Below are 18575 nucleotides of genomic sequence, written 5' to 3' on the forward strand. Positions count from 1 at the left end.
GCACGGACAGGAAAACGGCGACGGCCGTTTCGCGTAAGTTTTCGCTTCGTCTGGCCTCTGACCTCACTGAGCTGGTATGCATCAGTGATTTTCAACATTGCGTTTTGTTGTCAAGACGACAGTGACGCTACAAGTTGTATACTCATAGTTAAAATTTCTACTTGCAGACATACTAGGTATGTATTAAAGCTGGACAATGGCAGTATAATTGAGTCAAATAAATACACTTAGGTTATTTTTATCATTAAGTCCGAGGGGACGGAGTCTGCTTTCATGATCCATCTAGCTTCCCTGCTTAGGAGAGCCCGGTGTCTATCACCCCCGCAGGGCATGACAGGCTCCAGTTATATACCCGAGAAGGTTAGGCAATGCGCATCACCTCCATGTAAATCACGGACGTGCTCAATGAGCCTACTGCAGCCTTTCCCGGTCTTCAAGGAGTTAAGATGCTCCCTGAATCTTTTGAAGAGAGGGCTTATCGTCTTTCCAATGTAGAAAGCTCCACATTTACACTTAATCAAATATACAACATAAGTGCTTCTACATGTCATAATGTCGAATGGAATAAGCACAAACAAAAGAAAAGGCGTCCCCAGCGCAAAACTAGAAATGATTATTGGACCATAGATTCCGATTCTAGCGTTTCAGAGGGAAGCCATGGCAATGATACCACCAGGAAAGACCCTTTAGAAAGACCCTTTAGAAGAAGAGGGAGGAAGAAAAGAAACTAAATATATAAGGAAATCTACTCGCAGAAGGAGACAAGTAACTTGGACACAATAAAATCTTTTTTTCAGGACTTTGGTACCCCCTCACCTGATGTAGTCATCAACGTCACAGATCTGGAGCTGTTGCCGGACTGTATCTCAGTCCTTAATAAAGGGCTGGGATACAGTCTGGTTGAACGTTTCAATCCGGTTGAATTTGAGATAGACCTGTATAGAGCTATTCGCAAAATGCACCTTCACAAAATGTTTAAAGATACACCGTCATGCCCACGGGCTATTAAAGCAGGTGAAATACCAGCGGCAACTAATTTGATGGGGTTTAGTTTAGATAACCAGTTTGATGACACTGAAGTTTCCTGTTTGGAGCTACTTACTGACCTTCGTGGTGAGACAGGGGGTTACACTGGAGGTGATAGATTTCGAGGGGGTATTAGATCCACCTTTTGTCCCCCAATGTGTGCCGGTGGTGGCATCAACATCTTCCATAAACGGGTCCTAAGGGACATTAAGGCCCTTGTGTACCCTCAAGTATGAGATAACCTCACTTCTGGTAAAAGAGCTGCCTTAAAGTGGATTGGCAGTATGGAAGATGTCATTGTCAAGCCGGCAGACAAGGGGGGCAATGTCGTGTTATTAACCCAAACATACTATATGCAGGAAGCCAATAGACAATTGGGGGATAGCACTGCGTATGAAAAGTTAAGGCAGGACCCCATAGCCGGTATATTGTCTGAGTTGAAAATATTCCTGCATAGATATGTTGCGGTTGATTTTATCCCTGAAACTATGTTAGACAAACTTGTACCCGAGTATCCAAGAAAACCCACCTGGTACTTTGTTCCTAAAGTACATAAGTCCCTCACATCACCACCTGGCCACCCGATTGTGGCAGGCATTGGGTCAGTTACTGAGCCTCTCTCCAAATATTTGGACTGGTTGCTTAGACCCCTACTTTCTGGTGCCCCTACATATTTGGGGGACACCAGTGATTTCCTCCGCGCCATCAATTGTTTTGAGTGGCGTGAGGGACTCAGTCTGGTGTCCCTCGATGTGGAGAGCCTCTATACACGCATACCTCATAGTGCAGGTTTGGAAGCTATATACAAGGTACTCAATAAAACTGATAAAAGTGTTGTTTACACTTTATTTGTCAGGGAGGCACTTATGTTTATCCTCAACAACAACACCTTTAAATTTGGCGAGCAATGTTATAGGCAAAAAGTAGGTACGGCGAAGGGTACCCCGGTATCATGCACGTATGCCAATCTATTTCTAGCGGTGTTTGAGAATTAAATAGGTTTTCTCCCTGGACAATCCATTTGCACAATACATACAACTCTTTTTAAGATATGTCGATGACATCTTCATTATCTGGTCTGGTACAGAAAACCAATGTAGGGACTTTGTGGCTTATCTTGATAGCAATAGCATGATCATGAAGTTCTCTTTAAATTTCGGGAATACTTCCCTGGAATTTCTAGATGTCTTGGTATCTGTTCAAGGAGACAATTTACACACAGCTTGCTATCGCAAACCGTCAGCCACCAACTCCTTCTTACATTTCAATAGCTTCCATCATAAGAATGTGAAGAAGTCTGTCCCATATGGCCAATTTATCCGCCTCAAACGAACCAACAGCACACAAGAAGGCTATATTAGACAATCCCAAGAATTAAAAAAATAGGTTATTATGGGGGCGTGGCCTGCCATGGAAGAGTGAAGACGCGCTCACTGAGAGCTCCGCCACACTCCTGCAGTAATCCGCAGCCATCCAAATGGGGAAGTCTGTCAAAAAGGGTAGAGACCGTCCATCGGCTCCCCTAGCTTCATCCCAGGGTGACTTACCTCTCCTTTTCGCCAGACACTCGGCCGCTTCGTCTCCAGCCTGCCAGGAGCGCCGCACGGGCCTGCAAGATGGCGCCGACGCGCCGCTCCTTCCTTTAAAGCCTGCACGCCCGGACCCTCTGGAGAGCCCGACCCGGTCCTCTTGCCACCAGCGATCCTCTTCAGTGCCTCCGCTCCCTCTCTCCTCGCCGGCGACAGGTAATGGCGGGTCCCGGGAGCCGTCTCCCCGCCCGCTCATGATGACTCATGCGCCCTCCCTCTACCCGAATTAATGGATCGGAGCCTCCTGCTGGAGACCCAGAGCCGTCTAAGGGGTCCCAATTGCAGTCGGTGACCCCCCTATCACTGCCCCCTGACATAGGCCGGGAATTGAGTCCGGTTGGCCCCCCACGTGGGCAGGGCCTGAGACCTTCAGCTCCTTCTTTCTGGCCATATGGGCCCCTATCAGCCTCTATTGCGACCCTACATGGCAGAACGGACCCCGCGGCGGCAGTATCACCGGCCGCTATGTCCCCTTTGGCCCTGGGGCAACACAATGGACCAGTGCAGCAGCCGTCTGCTACACCTCCAACCCTGGAGGTTAACCACCAGATGGTCTTGGACCCATTCCGCCTTCCCTCCCACTCTCCAGTATGCTCCTTGGCCGCCTCACCCCACTGGTCTTCCGGATGATCCTGGGACAGTCCTCACTATCAGCACTTGGGGGAGCAGGCGATCACAACTAGTCCCTCGGCCAGTGCCAGGCCTGCTCTACATGCTGCATCCCCCTCTCTTTTGGGCGTGCAGTCATCAGCTTCGGCGATCCTACATAGTGAGGACGCCAGACCTCCATCGATGGCGGACTTGCGCACTCTTATTAGCACATTACCCTCTAAGGAGTACCTATCTGCTTTTGCCACTAACATACTGCAAGAATGCCGTCAGGAATTTTCTCAGATTCGCTCTGACATGAAAGTAATGGATTTCAGAATTGATTCAGCGGTTCATGAGCACGAGGCCCTGTCAGCCACAGTTTTCTCTCTCCAAGATGCGGTCCGGTCCCAAAGCGAACAACTCAACGCGCTTCATTACCACTTAGATGATATTGAAAACCCGTACAAACAACAGGTATGGGGGGGCACACTCCAAGAGGAAACACCAGGCAGTATAGTGATTATACACTTTAATGTGTTAAAATATTTAAGAACACACCCCTAAAACATAAATAAAATATGATTCATGTACAAATCAATGTAGTGCACACTCAGTCACAATAAACCGCAGTGGAACCGCGTAATGGCTAATGGTTCCAATCCTATAATGTTGTCCACAATCAATGAGGCTGTCCACAATCTATAATATCCAGCAAGTGTCCAGATATTATGATGCTGAGGTCAATTGTGTTAAGCAGATATAGTGATACTATACAGTTCTCATTCAATAGCCCACCAAACTGTTAATAACTGTTGATATTGAAAACCGTAACCGACGTAATAATGTGCGAATCCGCGGCCTCCCTGAATCTGTTGCGGCACCTGACCTCATGCCCACTGTTGTTGGACTGTTCAACAAAATCCTGGGACGGCCGCCAGGCACTCATGTTGAAATTGACAGGGTACATAGAGCTCTCAGACCTCCCAATACAGATGGCTCCAGGCCAAGAGATGTTATCTGCAGAATACACTTCTATGCTCTTAAGGAACGGATCTTGAACAATGCACGTCAGTCATCGCCTCTGTCCTATGAGGGATCCTCCCTACAATTATTACAAGACCTATCTCGTCACACACTTGCGCAGAGGGCTGCGCTCCGACCCTTATTGGATCTACTTAGAGAACGCAAAATCCCCTACAGGTGGGGCTATCCATTCGCCCTGTTTGCCGGGCCCAGGAAACAAGCAGTGGTACTGCACAGCCCGGAGGACTTGCCGGAATTTCTACATGCTCTGGACTTGCCGCCTGTCAATCTTGGTCCTTGGCCTACCATACTGAATCCGAAGTCCATTCAACTGGGTCGTCCCCGGTCGCCTGGGCTCAATCGATCTGGACTGCCTGCAACTCCCGCATTGCCTCCATTTGGGCAGAGGAGACGCCGTCCTATGAATCGTCGCCGAAGATCTTCAGCTGACTGGGACACTTGAACGCCACCTTGGTGCCTCGCGCTTGTTCCTCATTGGCATCTACATTGTTTAACCTTGTTTTTTCCTATTGTTTTAGGAATTGTGGTTAGTTTGTTTTACAGGTGACTCGTCATCGAAGATATTCTACTGGCCGGGTCGTTTGACTGTCTTCAGGCTGCTTCCATTCATATTATGTGTCTGGGCGTTTGTGTCATTTAGCCATATCCGCTCCCTTTTCCTGGATCCCGTCTGGATGGCGGGACTTATTATGTGTTCATTATTTTTTCTGTCGGGAATTGTGGTTGGTTTGCTCTTCTTAGGCTGTCACCTTTCCCACGTAGTTTGAGGCACCCCCTGGGGAATTTTGGCTCCCTAGTGATTGCCTCTTTTGGTCTTTTTGACCCTGATAGTTGACTCTCTTCTCCTTTCCTTCTATTGTTTGTCAGCTCTTCTCTCCCTTCTCCGTCCTTATCCCTAGTTTTTTTTCTTGTGAAATTCTTTTTATTAAAATTTTTATAAACAAACCTAGTTTTTTTTCCTTGTGTTTTCTCCCCTTTCTTGTTGCAGACATGACGTCACTCAAATTGGCATCATTCAATGTAAAAGGCTTTAACTCAGTGGCGTTGCTAGGGCTGGTGTCACCCGGTGCGGTAGAAAATGGTGTCACCCCTTCCCCCCACCCCCTCCCCGAAGCAAATTTTTTAGCCATATATGGGGGCTATGGTGGTGCTACTGCCATAGGGGGCATCCGTTAGCTCAGCAGACCCCCCCTAGCAGTCAGAGCCTGGTCTCGGGAGGGGCACTTCCAGATTATTTTCTGTCCGCCACCACAAAACAATGGTGCTTATAGAACAGACTACACAGTGTAGCGGTATACTGTACATTGTGTGGCACAGTGTAGCGGTATACTGTACATTGTGGGGCACAGTGTATAGGTATACTGTATATTGTGTGGCACAGTGTAGAGGTATACTGTATATTGTGGGGCACAGTGTAGAGGTATACTGTATATTGTGTGGCACAGTGTAGAGGTATACTGTATATTGTGTGGCACAGTGTAGAGGTATACTGTATATTGTGGGGCACAGTGTAGCGGTATACTGTATATTGTGTGGCACAGTGTAGAGGTATACTGTATATTGTGTGGCACAGTGTAGAGGTATACTGTATATTGTGTGGCACAGTGTAGAGGTATACTGTATATTGTGTGGCACAGTGTAGAGGTATACTGTATATTGTGTGGCACAGTGTAGAGGTATACTGTATATTGTGTGGCACAGTGTAGAGGTATACTGTATATTGTGTGGCACAGTGTAGAGGTATACTGTATATTGTGTGGCACATCGTAGCGGTATACTGTATATTGTGTGGCACAGTGTAGAGGTATACTGTATATTGTGTGGCACAGTGTAGAGGTATACTGTATATTGTGTGGCACAGTGTAGAGGTATACTGTATATTGTGTGGCACAGTGTAGGCTATATGTGTATAACAAACATATTTCACATAAAAACTTAGTTACTTGGCTTGGCCCTTGGGGATCTCGGACGCCACTTCAACACTTTGGCCGGGGGCTCGGCAGAGCTGATGTGCTTTATCATAATGAGAAAGATTTCATAATAAGGATTTGGAGAAGGGGCAGAGGGATAGCAGAGCAGGGAGAGGCTGGTGCTGCTACTAGGGGGTCATACCATGTGGGAGTAATAAAGCCCACCATAATGCCCCCTCTCCCCCCTAGTAGAAATAATTCTCCTTTTAATGTGACAGTGCAAAAAATACCCCCTTGTAATGCCCCAGTTGAGCTAATGTCCCCATAGTGCCCCCATAATGTCCCAGTATAAAACACCCCTATATAGAGCCCCCAGTGAATTCCCCCATAGTGCTCCTTTCCCCCTTCTTCCTGCTAGTGCCCCCCATAATGTACCAGTATAAAATGCCCCATATATAGTGCCCCTGTAGATGCCCCTCAGTGTCCGGCCTCTGATAGGCTGCCGGCCTAGTGTCCCCCATAATGCCCCCCAATAATGTGCCAGTAAGTGTCCCCATAGATGCCCCCCCCCCATCATGTGCCAGTATCAAATGCCTCTCTCCTCCCCCCCCACATGTCCCAGTATCATAGTGCCATCTCCCATCCCCCCAATGTGCCAGTATGAAGTGCCTCTCTCCTCCCCCCCACATGTCCCAGTATCATAGTGCCATCTACCCCCCAATGTGCCAGTATGAAGTGCCTCTCTCCTCCCCCCCACATGTCCCAGTATCATAGTGCCATCTACCCCCTAATGTGCCAGTATAAAGTGCCTCTCTCCTCCCCCCCACATGTCCCAGTATCATAGTGCCATGCCATCTCCCCCCCCCAAAGTGCCAGTATCACATGCCTCCCCCCCATGTCCCAGTATCATAGTGTCATTCCATCCCCCCCCCCCAAAAGTGCCAGTATAAAGTGCCTCTCTCTCCCCCCCCATGTCCCAGTATCATAGTGCCATGCCACCCCCCCCCCATGTGCTAGTATCTGATGCCAACCCCCCTCCCCCCATGTGCCAGTATCAAGTGCCTGCTGCTGCCCCCATGGCAGTAACAGTCGGGTATTAAAAAAAAAAAAAAAAAAACACTTCTACTTACCTCCATGTCAGCGATGCAATGCAGCCTCTTCCTGTGTCCCGCCCTGTATGTCCATATATGGAGTTAGTGCTTCAGAAAAGCTTCTGCTGGGATTCGAACCCACACCCTTCTGTATCAGAGGCAAAGCATCTAACCACACGGCCATAAGAACAGCCCTGCTACTGACTGAAAATATATGAGACTTCTACTGTTATAGCTGTACATCTATACACATGACAGCTGCCCTAACACACCCAGCACTGCTATATCTCTATATGACAGCTGTCCCAGCACACTCAGCTCTGCTATATCTCTATATATGATAGCTGCCCTAACACACCCAGCTCTGCTACATATAATACACATGACAGCTGCACCAGCACACTCAGCTCTACTATATCTTTATATATGACAGCTGCTCCAGCAAACCCAGCTCTGCTATATCTATACACATGACAGCTGCCCTAACACACCCAGCACTGCTATATCTCTATATGACAGCTGTCCCAGCACACTCAGCTCTGCTATATCTCTATAAATGATAGCTGCCCCAGCACACCCAGCTCTGCTACATATGATACACATGACAGCTGCACCAGCACACTCAGCTCTACTATATCTCTATATATGACAGCTGCCCCAGCAAACCCAGCTCTGCTACATCTATACACATGACAGCTGCCCAAACACACCCAGCACTGCTACATCTAATACACATGACAGCTGGAGCAGCTGTCATATATAGAGATATAGTAGAGCTGAGTGTGCTGGTGCAGCTGTCATGTGTATTAGATGTAGCAGAGCTGGGTGTGTTAGGGCAGCTATCATATATAGAGATATAGCAGAGCTGAGTGTGCTGGGACAGCTGTCATATAGAGATATAGCAGTGCTGGGTGTGTTAGGGCAGCTGTCATGTGTATAGATGTAGCAGAGCTGGGTTTGCTGGAGCAGCTGTCATATATAGAGATATAGTAGAGCTGAGTGTGCTGGTGCAGCTGTCATGTGTATTAGATGTAGCAGTGCTGGGTGTGTTGGGGCAGCTGTCATGTGTATAGATGTAGTGGAGCTGGGTTTGCTGGAGCAGCTGTCATATATAGAGATATAGTAGAGCTGAGTGTGCTGGTGCAGCTGTCATGTGTATCATATGTAGCAGAGCTGGGTGTGCTGGGGCAGCTATCATTTATAGAGATATAGCAGAGCTGAGTGTGCTGGGACAGCTGTCATATAGAGATATAGCAGTGCTGGGTGTGTTAGGGTGGGCAGCTGTCATGTGTATAGCTGTACAGCTATAACAGTAGAAGTCTCATATATTTTCAGTCAGTAGCAAGGCTGTTCTTATGGCCGTGTGGTTAGATGCTTTGCCTCTGATACAGAAGGTTGTGGGTTTGAATCCCAGACACAACTTTCCCTCTCCTGAGGACGGCAATACAAATGGTTTGTAAATGCTGGCCCTGCTGGTGTCACCCGGTGTGGTCTGCACCCCCCGCACCCCCCTTGCAACACCACTGCTTTAACTCCCTAGAAAAGAGATCCCAAGTGCTCTACCATTTCCACCGACAAAAAGCCCAGATTGTTTTCAGGAAACTCACTTCAGACACGGTAAGGCTCCTGCCATTCGTAACAAGTATTACACTTCCTGGCACTTTGCGGACAATCCAGATACTAAGTCAAAAGGTGTCGCCATAGCGATACATAAATCTCTCCCCCACCAGGTGCTGGGCTGTGTAATTGATCCTGGGGCTCGATAGGGGGTCGGGAATTTACTCTCATTAACGCCTATGCCCCGAACCAGAATCAGGTTTCCTTCCTGGTTGATTTAATTGACAAGGCCTTGCCCTTAATTCACGGAACGGTCATTTTTGGTGGGGATTTTAATCTTACTTTTGACCCCACACTCGATAACTCCTCGGGACGGGCATCCCTTTCCTATGCAGCCATCAAAAAAGTAAAACGAGCACTATTGCAGCTACAACTGCTTGACCCGTGGCGCTTGCAGCATCCTTCGGATAAAGACTACACTTTTTTCTCGGCCCCGCACTCTTCCTATAGTAGGATAGATTACATCCTAGTCCAACAATCCGCCCTGTCATGGCTAGATTCCACTTCTATTGGCAATATTTTGTGGTCTGACCATGCCCCGGTGTATTGCTCCCTCACGCTCCCGTTCTTAACTAAAAGTGAATGGACTTGGCGATTGAACGAGTCCCTCCTCCTTGACACTGTTTGCGTACAGGACCTTACTGGCACTGTTGCTAATTTTGTGTCTGATCACGCTTTGGACCCCACGCCCCTTCCTACTCAATGGGAAGCCCTCAAATGTGTTCTTAGGGGGATCTTCATTAAGCATGGTTCTCGCCTTAAAAAAGAAAAAGCTGCCTCTCTCAGGGCTGCTTTGCAGAAGGTGGCCTCCTTGGAACTGACCCACAAGCGAGCCCTCTCTTTGCCGGTGCTCCGTGATCTTCATAATGCACGAATGGATGCGCGTCTTCTTTTGGACTCTTCCTATAAACGGATAGTTCAAACATGTCGCAGCAAGTTCTATGAATACGGCAATAAGTGTGGCTTGTTGGCTAGGGCACTCAGGGGTCATATTGCTGCTTCTCATATCCCAGCAGTCAAGAACTCCCGGGGACAATTGTCGCACACGACGGAGGACATTTCCTTGTCCTTTCAGTCCTTTTATGCGGATTTGTACAATCTTCCCGACTCTTCTGGCAGGGAAACTGATGTGTCTCCCTACCCGCTGAGCTCCTGCCCCACACTGTCTGCCGAACAAGCTGCCAGCTTGGAGTCGCCTTTCTCGGAGGGGGAGCTGAAGGAAGTGATTAAATCCCTCCCGGGTGGTAAGAGCCCGGGCCCTGATGGGTTCTCCGCTGGCTTCTTTAAATCTTTTTCCACCATCCTTGCTCCATTTCTGGTGAGGGTCTTCAATGCGGTATCTCCTCAATGTCCCTTTCCCTTCCAATCCACTATGGCCCACATTGTGGTTATTCCTAAGCCCGACAAGGATCCCCACTTATGTATCAGCTATCGTCCTATTTCTTTATTAAACGTAGACTTAAAAGTCTACGCCAAAATGCTAGCCAATAGACTAAACGCTTTCCTGCCCTCTCTGATACACCACGACCAGGTGGGTTTCGTCCCGGGGAGGGAGGCTCGCGACAACACCCTTCGGACCTTGGATACTATTTACCACGCAAAAGTCTCCAATACCCCTCCTTTGATTTTGTCCCTAGACTCGGAGAAAGCCTTCGATCGTATATCTTGGTATTCTCTCCGCTCTGTCCTTTCTAAATTGGGTCTGGGCCAAACCTTTCTTGGGAAAATACTTAGTCTTTACCACCAGCCTTCTGCTAGAGTTAAAATTAACAGTACCCTTTCCCCTTCTTTGTTCATCCGCAATGGTACGCGCCAGGGATGACCCTTATCTCCTCTTTTGTATCTTTTGGTGATGGAACATCTCCTTTCCGCAATCCGTGCCAACCCGGACATATCTGGGGTCACGATTGGCTCTGTGGAACATAAGTGCGCGGCCTTTGCGGATGACCTCTTGTTATTCATCACTAACCCCCACGTCGCCCTCCCGTCCCTACTGCGTGAGATTGCACTCTTCGGTAAATGGACGAACTTTAAAATCAACATGACCAAATCTGATGCATTGAACGTATCCCTATCTCAAACATTAGTCTCTTCACTTAAATCTGCGTTCCCGTTTAAGTGGCCATCGGCGGGGATTAAATACCTGGGTGTTAAACTCTCGGCGGACTTATCCGCGCTTTTTAAGTTAAACTTTGCCCCACTTTTGCGAAGTTTCCAGAAAGGCTTGGACATCATCAAGACTTTTCTTGAGTCAGTATTTTGAAAATGAATATGCTACCTAAACTGCTCTACCTCCTGCAGACCATACCCATTCGGCTACTGCTCACTTTTTGGCCGCAAATACGAGGCTGCTTTACGCGCTTTGTGTGGGCCCCGGGCAGACCGCGGATAAAATGGGAGGTCTTGACTCGGTCTAAAGAGCTGGGGGGTGTTGGTTTGCCGGGTTGTAAGCTATACTATTATTCTGCGGTCTACGCCAGACTTCTGGATATGCTGCGATCGGACTCTAGCAAATTGTGGGTCCATATAGCACGAAGCTCCACTTCACACGCGCTCGCGGCCCTTCCTTGGTTATTTGGCAAGCGTAGCTTTAAAGCCCCCCCACTGTCTTTCACGGCCAGTCACACACTCACGACGATTGCATCCATTAATCGTCGTACACTCCTCATTGACACAACTGACCCTCTGACGCCGATCACCGATAACCCGGCCTTCCGCCCAGGACACTCCTCTGGCCCCTTCCTTACTGGTACCAAACTGCGCCCCCTTCGGTTCTGTGATGTCCTCACAACCTCAGGACTGAAGCCCTTAAGCCAACTGATAGAGCCTTCTCATACACACCCCAGGCATAACTTTGAGTATTTACAACTCCAACATTTTTACTTTTCCATACGTCCCACCCACACCTTGAGCAGGAGCCTTACATTGTTTGAACAGATGTGCCTAGCTCCCTCTGCAGTCCTCCGGGAAATTTCTACTATTTATAACTTGCTTACTCTTCAGACTTCTGACCAACTCCCTTCCTTCTGTTACGCTTGGAATCGTGACCTAGGGAATGGCCCCACCTCTTCTCAATGGAAGCGGGCTTTCCTTCTCTCTCATAAAGCTGTAATTTCCACTAAGGCGCAGGAAACAAATTATAAAGTTCTCTCCAGGTGGTACAGAGTGCTGTCTTTGCTTCACAAATGGTTTCCATCTGTATCAGATCGTTGCTGGAGGTGTCACACCGGTGAAGGCACTTTGTTGCACATTTGGTGGCACTGTACCGTCCTGCGACCTTATTGGAACTTTGTGCATCGCATTGTACGGGAAGTAACGGGAATCCCCATCCCCAACACTCCTGAAGCACTTCTATTGTTTATTTTTGATTTGACTATTCCTGCCTTTAAGGTCTCGCTCCTTAAGTATATGTTACAGGCTGCAAAAACGGTCATCCCACGCCACTGGAAATCACCTACACCTCCCTCCCCGGAGGAGTGGTTCGAGGAAATTGCTCTACATCAGCGGATGGAGAATCTTATCTGCGTCTCCCCCCTGGACACTTCTCGATTTGTTCACACCTGGGGCCCTTGGGAAACTTTCCGGGGGTCAGATGAGTTTTGTAATGCCCGTCTGTGATGTACAGGTCTTTTACCCTGCCCTTCCCCACCTCCCGCTCCCCTTGCTCCTTCCTTCCTTGTGCTTGGTCTTTTGTTATGTGTTCCCCCTTCTGTTGTGTGTGTGTCTTATTAGGGTTAGACCCCTATAGCCTTCTCTGCCCCACATAACCAATTTCCCTCTTTTACTTATGTACTGGCGCGTGTTTGTAGTGCCTTTTCATGTGGGAAGATATACCTTACTGTCTTTTGCTTCTGGAGGCTGCTCTATGCTGCTCATGGCATTGTAAGACATTGTTATATGCTGTCCTTTGTATGCCACACCTACTTTATTTGAAAATCTCAATAAAAACCTTGAATAAGAAAAATAGGTTATTATGCCGAGGTTATGTTGAGAAGGAGATAGACAATGCTAGGACAAGAGCAGGGTCATTTTCATAGGAGGAACTTCTAAAAAGGGATAAACGCAATATGCATGGAAATAAAAATTAATTTGTGTTCACATTCAAATACAGTCCTGCGGCGGAACGTATCATTAATGTAAATGGGGACATATTAAAGAATGAGATTGGCTTGTCGAACCTTACTGAGAGCAGACCCATAATAGCCTTTAGAAGATGCCACACTATTAACCTCCCGAGCGTGACTCAGGGTTAATTTTCGCTGCCAGGAGCGGTAACCCCGAGTCACGCTCGGGGTAACATTGCAGAGTCCCCTCACCTTCTGCCGGCGATCCGGCGATGTCCTCCGCTGTGATCGCCGGCGAGAGCTGCGCATGGGAGCGGAACTGGGCGGGAAATTCAAATAAATATTAACACAAAGATTGACACACACACATAAAATAGGTTATACATTGTAATCTGAGAGACTTACACTGTATAACCTCAGATCTGACATTTGATGACTGTACAGTGCCTCTTGCCTGCCATTTTACTGTCATTTGTGCCCATAAAATAAATTTATAACATGGCATCAAAAAAGCGCAACTTTACTACAAAAGCGCTTTTGGACCAGTTGAGTGACAGCGACAGTGACACGGAGGTGCTCGCAGAACTGAGCGATAGTGAGTTGTGGGGAGATTTGTTGTCTGACACTGACACTGATCTGGCAAGTGACAACGGCGATGATCCTGCACCTGACCTCAGCCATGTGCGCACTTGGTGCCCTATTGACTGCGATACGGACCAGGTAGTGCCCCCAAAATTCCTGTTCACTGGATCACCTGGGATGAATGTAGATGTTGAGCGTGACAACCCTTTGGCATACCTGCAATTATTCCTCACTGAGGAGGTAATTGAAAAAATTGTAACGGAGACAAATCTATACCAAGAGCAGCAATCCTGTCACTGCCAGTTCTGTGAGAAGGTCTGACAGACGTTCTTCTCGACCTCTTGTATGATGTTCTTTGTTTTGGTTTCACTTTGTCATCTCCTTTCCTTCTGCCAGGTGTCACTTATTTAGACTAATTGTCTTCCTTTATATTCCCTCCCATACTGCCTCACTTTGCGGTTTATACTACTTCCTGGATGAAGTGTTCACTGCTGGAGGCTGCTGCTGCTGTTTGCTCAGATAAGTATTTTCCTTTATCGTGTTTCCTTGCTGGCTTGATTCTAGGTGACCCTGACTCCGTCCGTATTAAGTGCAGGGAGCCGGTGGTCGTGTCCCCTCACTATTATAGCGTTTTCAGGTGTCACACAGTCTTAGGTATGTGGGCATGCAATCGTCTACCATTGAGACCCTTGCATGTGCTTAGCAGTCAGGGAGAGCTCTTAAAGTTAAAGGGCTCACCTATATGCTCCTTAGTTTGGGATCAAGCCAGTCGGTCGTTTATTTATAAGTTTCAGCTATCTGCAACTTCACCCGTGACAAATCCGCTACGCTGCATGCCACGTTTTCCAGAAGCAGAAAGTGGGAACCGGTGACCAAAGAGGACATGTGGCAGTTTCTGGGACTCATCATTCTTCAGGGGGTGATGGGGAAACCGCTCCAGAAATGGTACTGGACCACCAATAAGTTACTGGCCACTCCATTTTTTGGGACCGTGATGTCAGAATACCGGTTTTCCCTCATCATGAAGTATTTCCACTTCATGAACATTGAAGAATTTGATGTGGCCACGCATCCTGCACCCAAACCCCAAAAAATCTGGGAGGTGTGGAAAATTATTGTGACCAATTTCCAGCTGACCTACGTGCCAGAAAGGGACGTCAGCGTAGATGAAAGTTTGATGGCCTACAAGGGACGCCTAAGCTGGATACAGTACATTGCATCCAAAAGAGCGCGGTTTGGCATCAAATCCTACATTCTCTGTGAGTCATCCACTGGGTACATCTGGAATTCGGTCATTTACACCGGTAAAGGCACAAAGTTCAACCCCAGGTACAGCGGCTATGGGATGGCCACATCATCTGTCCTTACACTTCTCTAGCCATTGCTGAACCAGGGATATTGTGTGACCACTGACAATTTCTACACGTCTCCGGAACTGTAGGAGGTTTTGCTACAAAACAAGACTGATGCATATGTTACCGTTAGGCCTAACCGAAGTGACATGCCATCTATTTTTGCCAATAAAAAACTCAAAACCGGAGAAATGGTTGCCTGGCAGAAGGGTAAGATGATGGCAATGCGATGGCGAGACAAGAAGGACGTGTGTCTCATGAGTACTGTGCACAATACCTCTACTGCCATGGTCCACACAAAAGGTGGGTAAGATGTGCTGAAGCCGCAAGTCGTTATAGACTATAACACCATGGGAGGTGTCGACAGAGCCGATCAGGCAAAATTCCTGACATAATCATACCGCCATTCTTCATAAAATGACTAACTAAGGTTGAGTTCACATGGGCGAGATTTCCGCGCGGGTGCAATGCGAGAGGTGAACCGTGGTGATGGACCATGTGATTGGACCATGTGATCTGACGTCACCACAGGTCCTTTAGCCGGCAGCTCATGATTAAAGAAGTAAGAAGAGACCGGCAGCTACGCGATCAAGAGGAGAAGGTGAGTTAATTATTTTTTTATTTTTAACCCTCAATTGACCACCTACTAAGCATTCTGTATTAAAGAATGCTATTATTTTCCCTTATAACCATGTTATAAGGGAAAATAATAACATCTACACAACACCGAACCCAAACCTGAACTTCAGTGAAGAAGTTCGGGTCTGGGTACCACAGTCAGTTTTTTATCACGCGCGTGCAAATTGCATTGCGATAAACACTGAACACCGGAACGCAATCGCAGTCAAAACTGACTGCAATTGGGTACCTACTCGCGCGGGTTTGCCGCAACGCATCCGGACCTTATCCGGACACGCTCGTGTGAACTTAGCCTAAGTCGTATTTTGCCTGTGAGGAAAACAGTAACACTAATTAGGTAGGGTGTTTCTGTACAGCAGTGATTAAACTGGTTCTGAAGGTTTCTGGTTCAGTTCCCAGAACAAACCTATGAAATAACTTCTATGTGAAAATTTATAGCAGAGAAATGGAACTTTTATATTTATAAAATATTTAATACATTACAATAAATGTGTTTATGTAACATATCACAAAAATCTCTCACGTTATTTATGGTGATTGGTAAACAGTGTAAGTAAAAATAGCGCAAATTTGTCTATAAAATGGCTGCTAATGGAGGGTCATCTGAAAATCACCTCCATCTGATGTCTCCTCCATTCAAATACATTGCAAATGTATTTATATGGAGGAGACATCACATGGAAGTGAAGTTTAGTTCAGATGTAGTGTATTTGAATAGAGGAGGATGAGTGATGTGTCTGGTCACATGACCCTCCATCAACAGCCATTCTACAGAAAGGACCTCTGTGTGGACAGCAGAGAAGATTTTCCCAACAAGGGGACATACCTTATGAAATATGGCAAATGTCACAGAATATCAACAAAGGCTATATTAGTAAATGCCCTCTATTGGTCACAACTAGCCATAAAAAGTGGCCAACCCCATTAATGAGGCTGTCAATGTTCAAGACCCAAAGTGGCGGGGGCCCTGATGCCAGTACTGCCCTGATGGATGCCCTGGACCCACCACGTATAAATACACATGCCCTACAGAAAGACAGAGCCCAGATCAAATGCCCAATACAGACCTCCCTTTCTACCGACCCCAAAACAGCTCACTTCTGATAAGAATTTTGGGATTATTATACAGTAGTTTTTAACAGATATGCACATGTCATTGTAATTCTTATGTACATCTTCCCCATGCTTTTTCTTTTTCAATGTTGGACTCTACTGACCTGTTTCTACAATTTACTGTACACAAATCCCTCTGGTTTCTTTCCATTCTGTATGTAGCACTTCATATTGCTCTATTCAACCAAACCCATGATGCACGTCTCCGTTCTTTGTCACAGCTCCAGGCCCAACCCTAACAACACCCAGCTAGTTTATAGCTCCTCTCACCCAGTGAGTTCCATAGACACTCACCTATCACTGCCCTGCACTGACACGCCCATGGAGATAACATAATAACAAAAGAAGGAGCTGCATTGACATTCTCATGTGACCACAGCCCATTACGGAAGATAGGAGAAATAAAGATAAAAGAAATGCATTAGAAAATTACACCTACCTCCATAAATGATTATTTTATAGGATGCTGACGCAAAATGGAAAACCCTTTTAAAGTAGTAAAATGTAACCAGTGTGCCATGTAACCCCCGTCAAACTGGATACTTACGAGTAGGGACTAGGGTGCAGGGGAACTGAAGAAGCCAAAATCCAGCGTCAGTGAGCAGGCAAGTATTCTTTCCTCCGCAGGTCCAGCAGCATGTCAGGGTCTGGCTAAAAGGATTCCAAAGATGGACAACCCCTTAAAGATTGCTGTAGTCAATTACCTGCAATCTAACATGTGTTATTTTGTATGAGTGTATTATATTTTTTTTATAATTTCATGCATTCAAATGGGATTACACTTGTCAGGAGAGGTAAAGCACAGGCCGGACCTAGGGCTGCAAGCCTTGGGGGGAGGCCTGGCATGACAGTAGCTTGGAGGGAGTGAGCCGTTTGGGATTTATGGGGTTAATTGAAAAAGTTGGTGGGGGCGTTGCATTAGGGGAGGGGTATAAGGTTTATAAAGGGTAGCAAGAGCGGGAAAAGGGGCCATTTTGTAGGGACAGCGGATCTGCAGCAGCCCCCACCCACCCTTAGGGCTGCGTTTTCAGGAGATAGTCTGGTGTCCGGGAGTGATTGAGGTTTGGGTTATGCCAGGGCGGTTATAGTTGGATTTTAGTTTGGTCAGGCAGGGACTGTTTCTTGTCATAGAGGCCAGAGCGTTGGTGGGGTCCTTGGAGTTGGTGGTTATGGTGGATCTGGCGAGGTGGGGAGGGAGCCAAGTGCACTCTGGACTCCCCAGGTATTGGAATTTGGGGCGTGATATGGCGGGTATCTGCCCACGTTTGTTGCTTATGGTTACCGTTTTCTGCCTCTGAGCTGGCGTTTATTGGCTAGAGGTAATTTTATTTAATTGAGGGGCGGGGCAGGTACCCGTCTTGTTTACGAGGCTCCAAGGACCCTCCCCATGTTTATGTCTTTTCTTGGGTGGGCCTTCAGGTGGGAAGGCCTTGGGGTAGGTTATTTATGTTATTTATTGTATCTTTGTTGTTTAATAAAATGGCTGCTATGGCCAATAAAATCCATCTGCAGAGTTGTGTCTTTATTTGGGTTGGGAATTGCGGACATTGGAGGGAATGACTCGACATTACGCTTTTCATGTAGCTTGACGTGGCTCTGTTTTAGTTGTATCATTGTCATTCACTCACATTATACTAATAAGGTTACTATCAGTAAAAAGATTATCACACATGTAAGAATTGTCAAATTATTTTAAACCTTCATGTATGACTCTCCTCCCATAAGAGTCTACTGTTTGCTAAGCACTTCCTTCTCCTATAGTATAGAGAGGTGTATGTCACGCATAACCAGTGCTATCCCTTTGAGAGCAACTGCAAACATTCCTGTACATGAGTTCTACAGACGTACACAACAGGTAAATCTCGATACTTAATTTACAGAAGAATACTATGTAATTGGAACAAATACATTGCCTGTTGCTACCTTTTATTGTTCTCCTGCTGTGTTATATGGTATT

At 47.0% G+C, this 18575-nt stretch overlaps 1 protein-coding gene across 2 annotated transcripts in view; it reads left to right on the forward strand.

Moving 5' to 3' along the window:
* LOC121003065 (NXPE family member 1-like) overlaps window positions 1-18575 on the forward strand; it is a 1048328-nt gene that overhangs the window by 813206 nt on the left and 216547 nt on the right. Inside the window, exon 1 of one of the 2 annotated variants that reach the window (XM_040434621.1) lies at window positions 18424-18473. The exons of the other annotated variant lie outside the window; for it this stretch is intronic. Coding sequence (XP_040290555.1) covers window positions 18448-18473 — 26 coding nt within the window. The 5' untranslated portion in view covers window positions 18424-18447. Of the gene's footprint in view, window positions 1-18423; window positions 18474-18575 lie in introns of those variants that run through there. 2 annotated transcript variants of the gene reach the window in all.

This window comes from Bufo bufo, chromosome 6, assembly GCF_905171765.1.
Source record: "Bufo bufo chromosome 6, aBufBuf1.1, whole genome shotgun sequence".
Taxonomy (NCBI): Eukaryota; Metazoa; Chordata; class Amphibia; order Anura; family Bufonidae; genus Bufo; species Bufo bufo.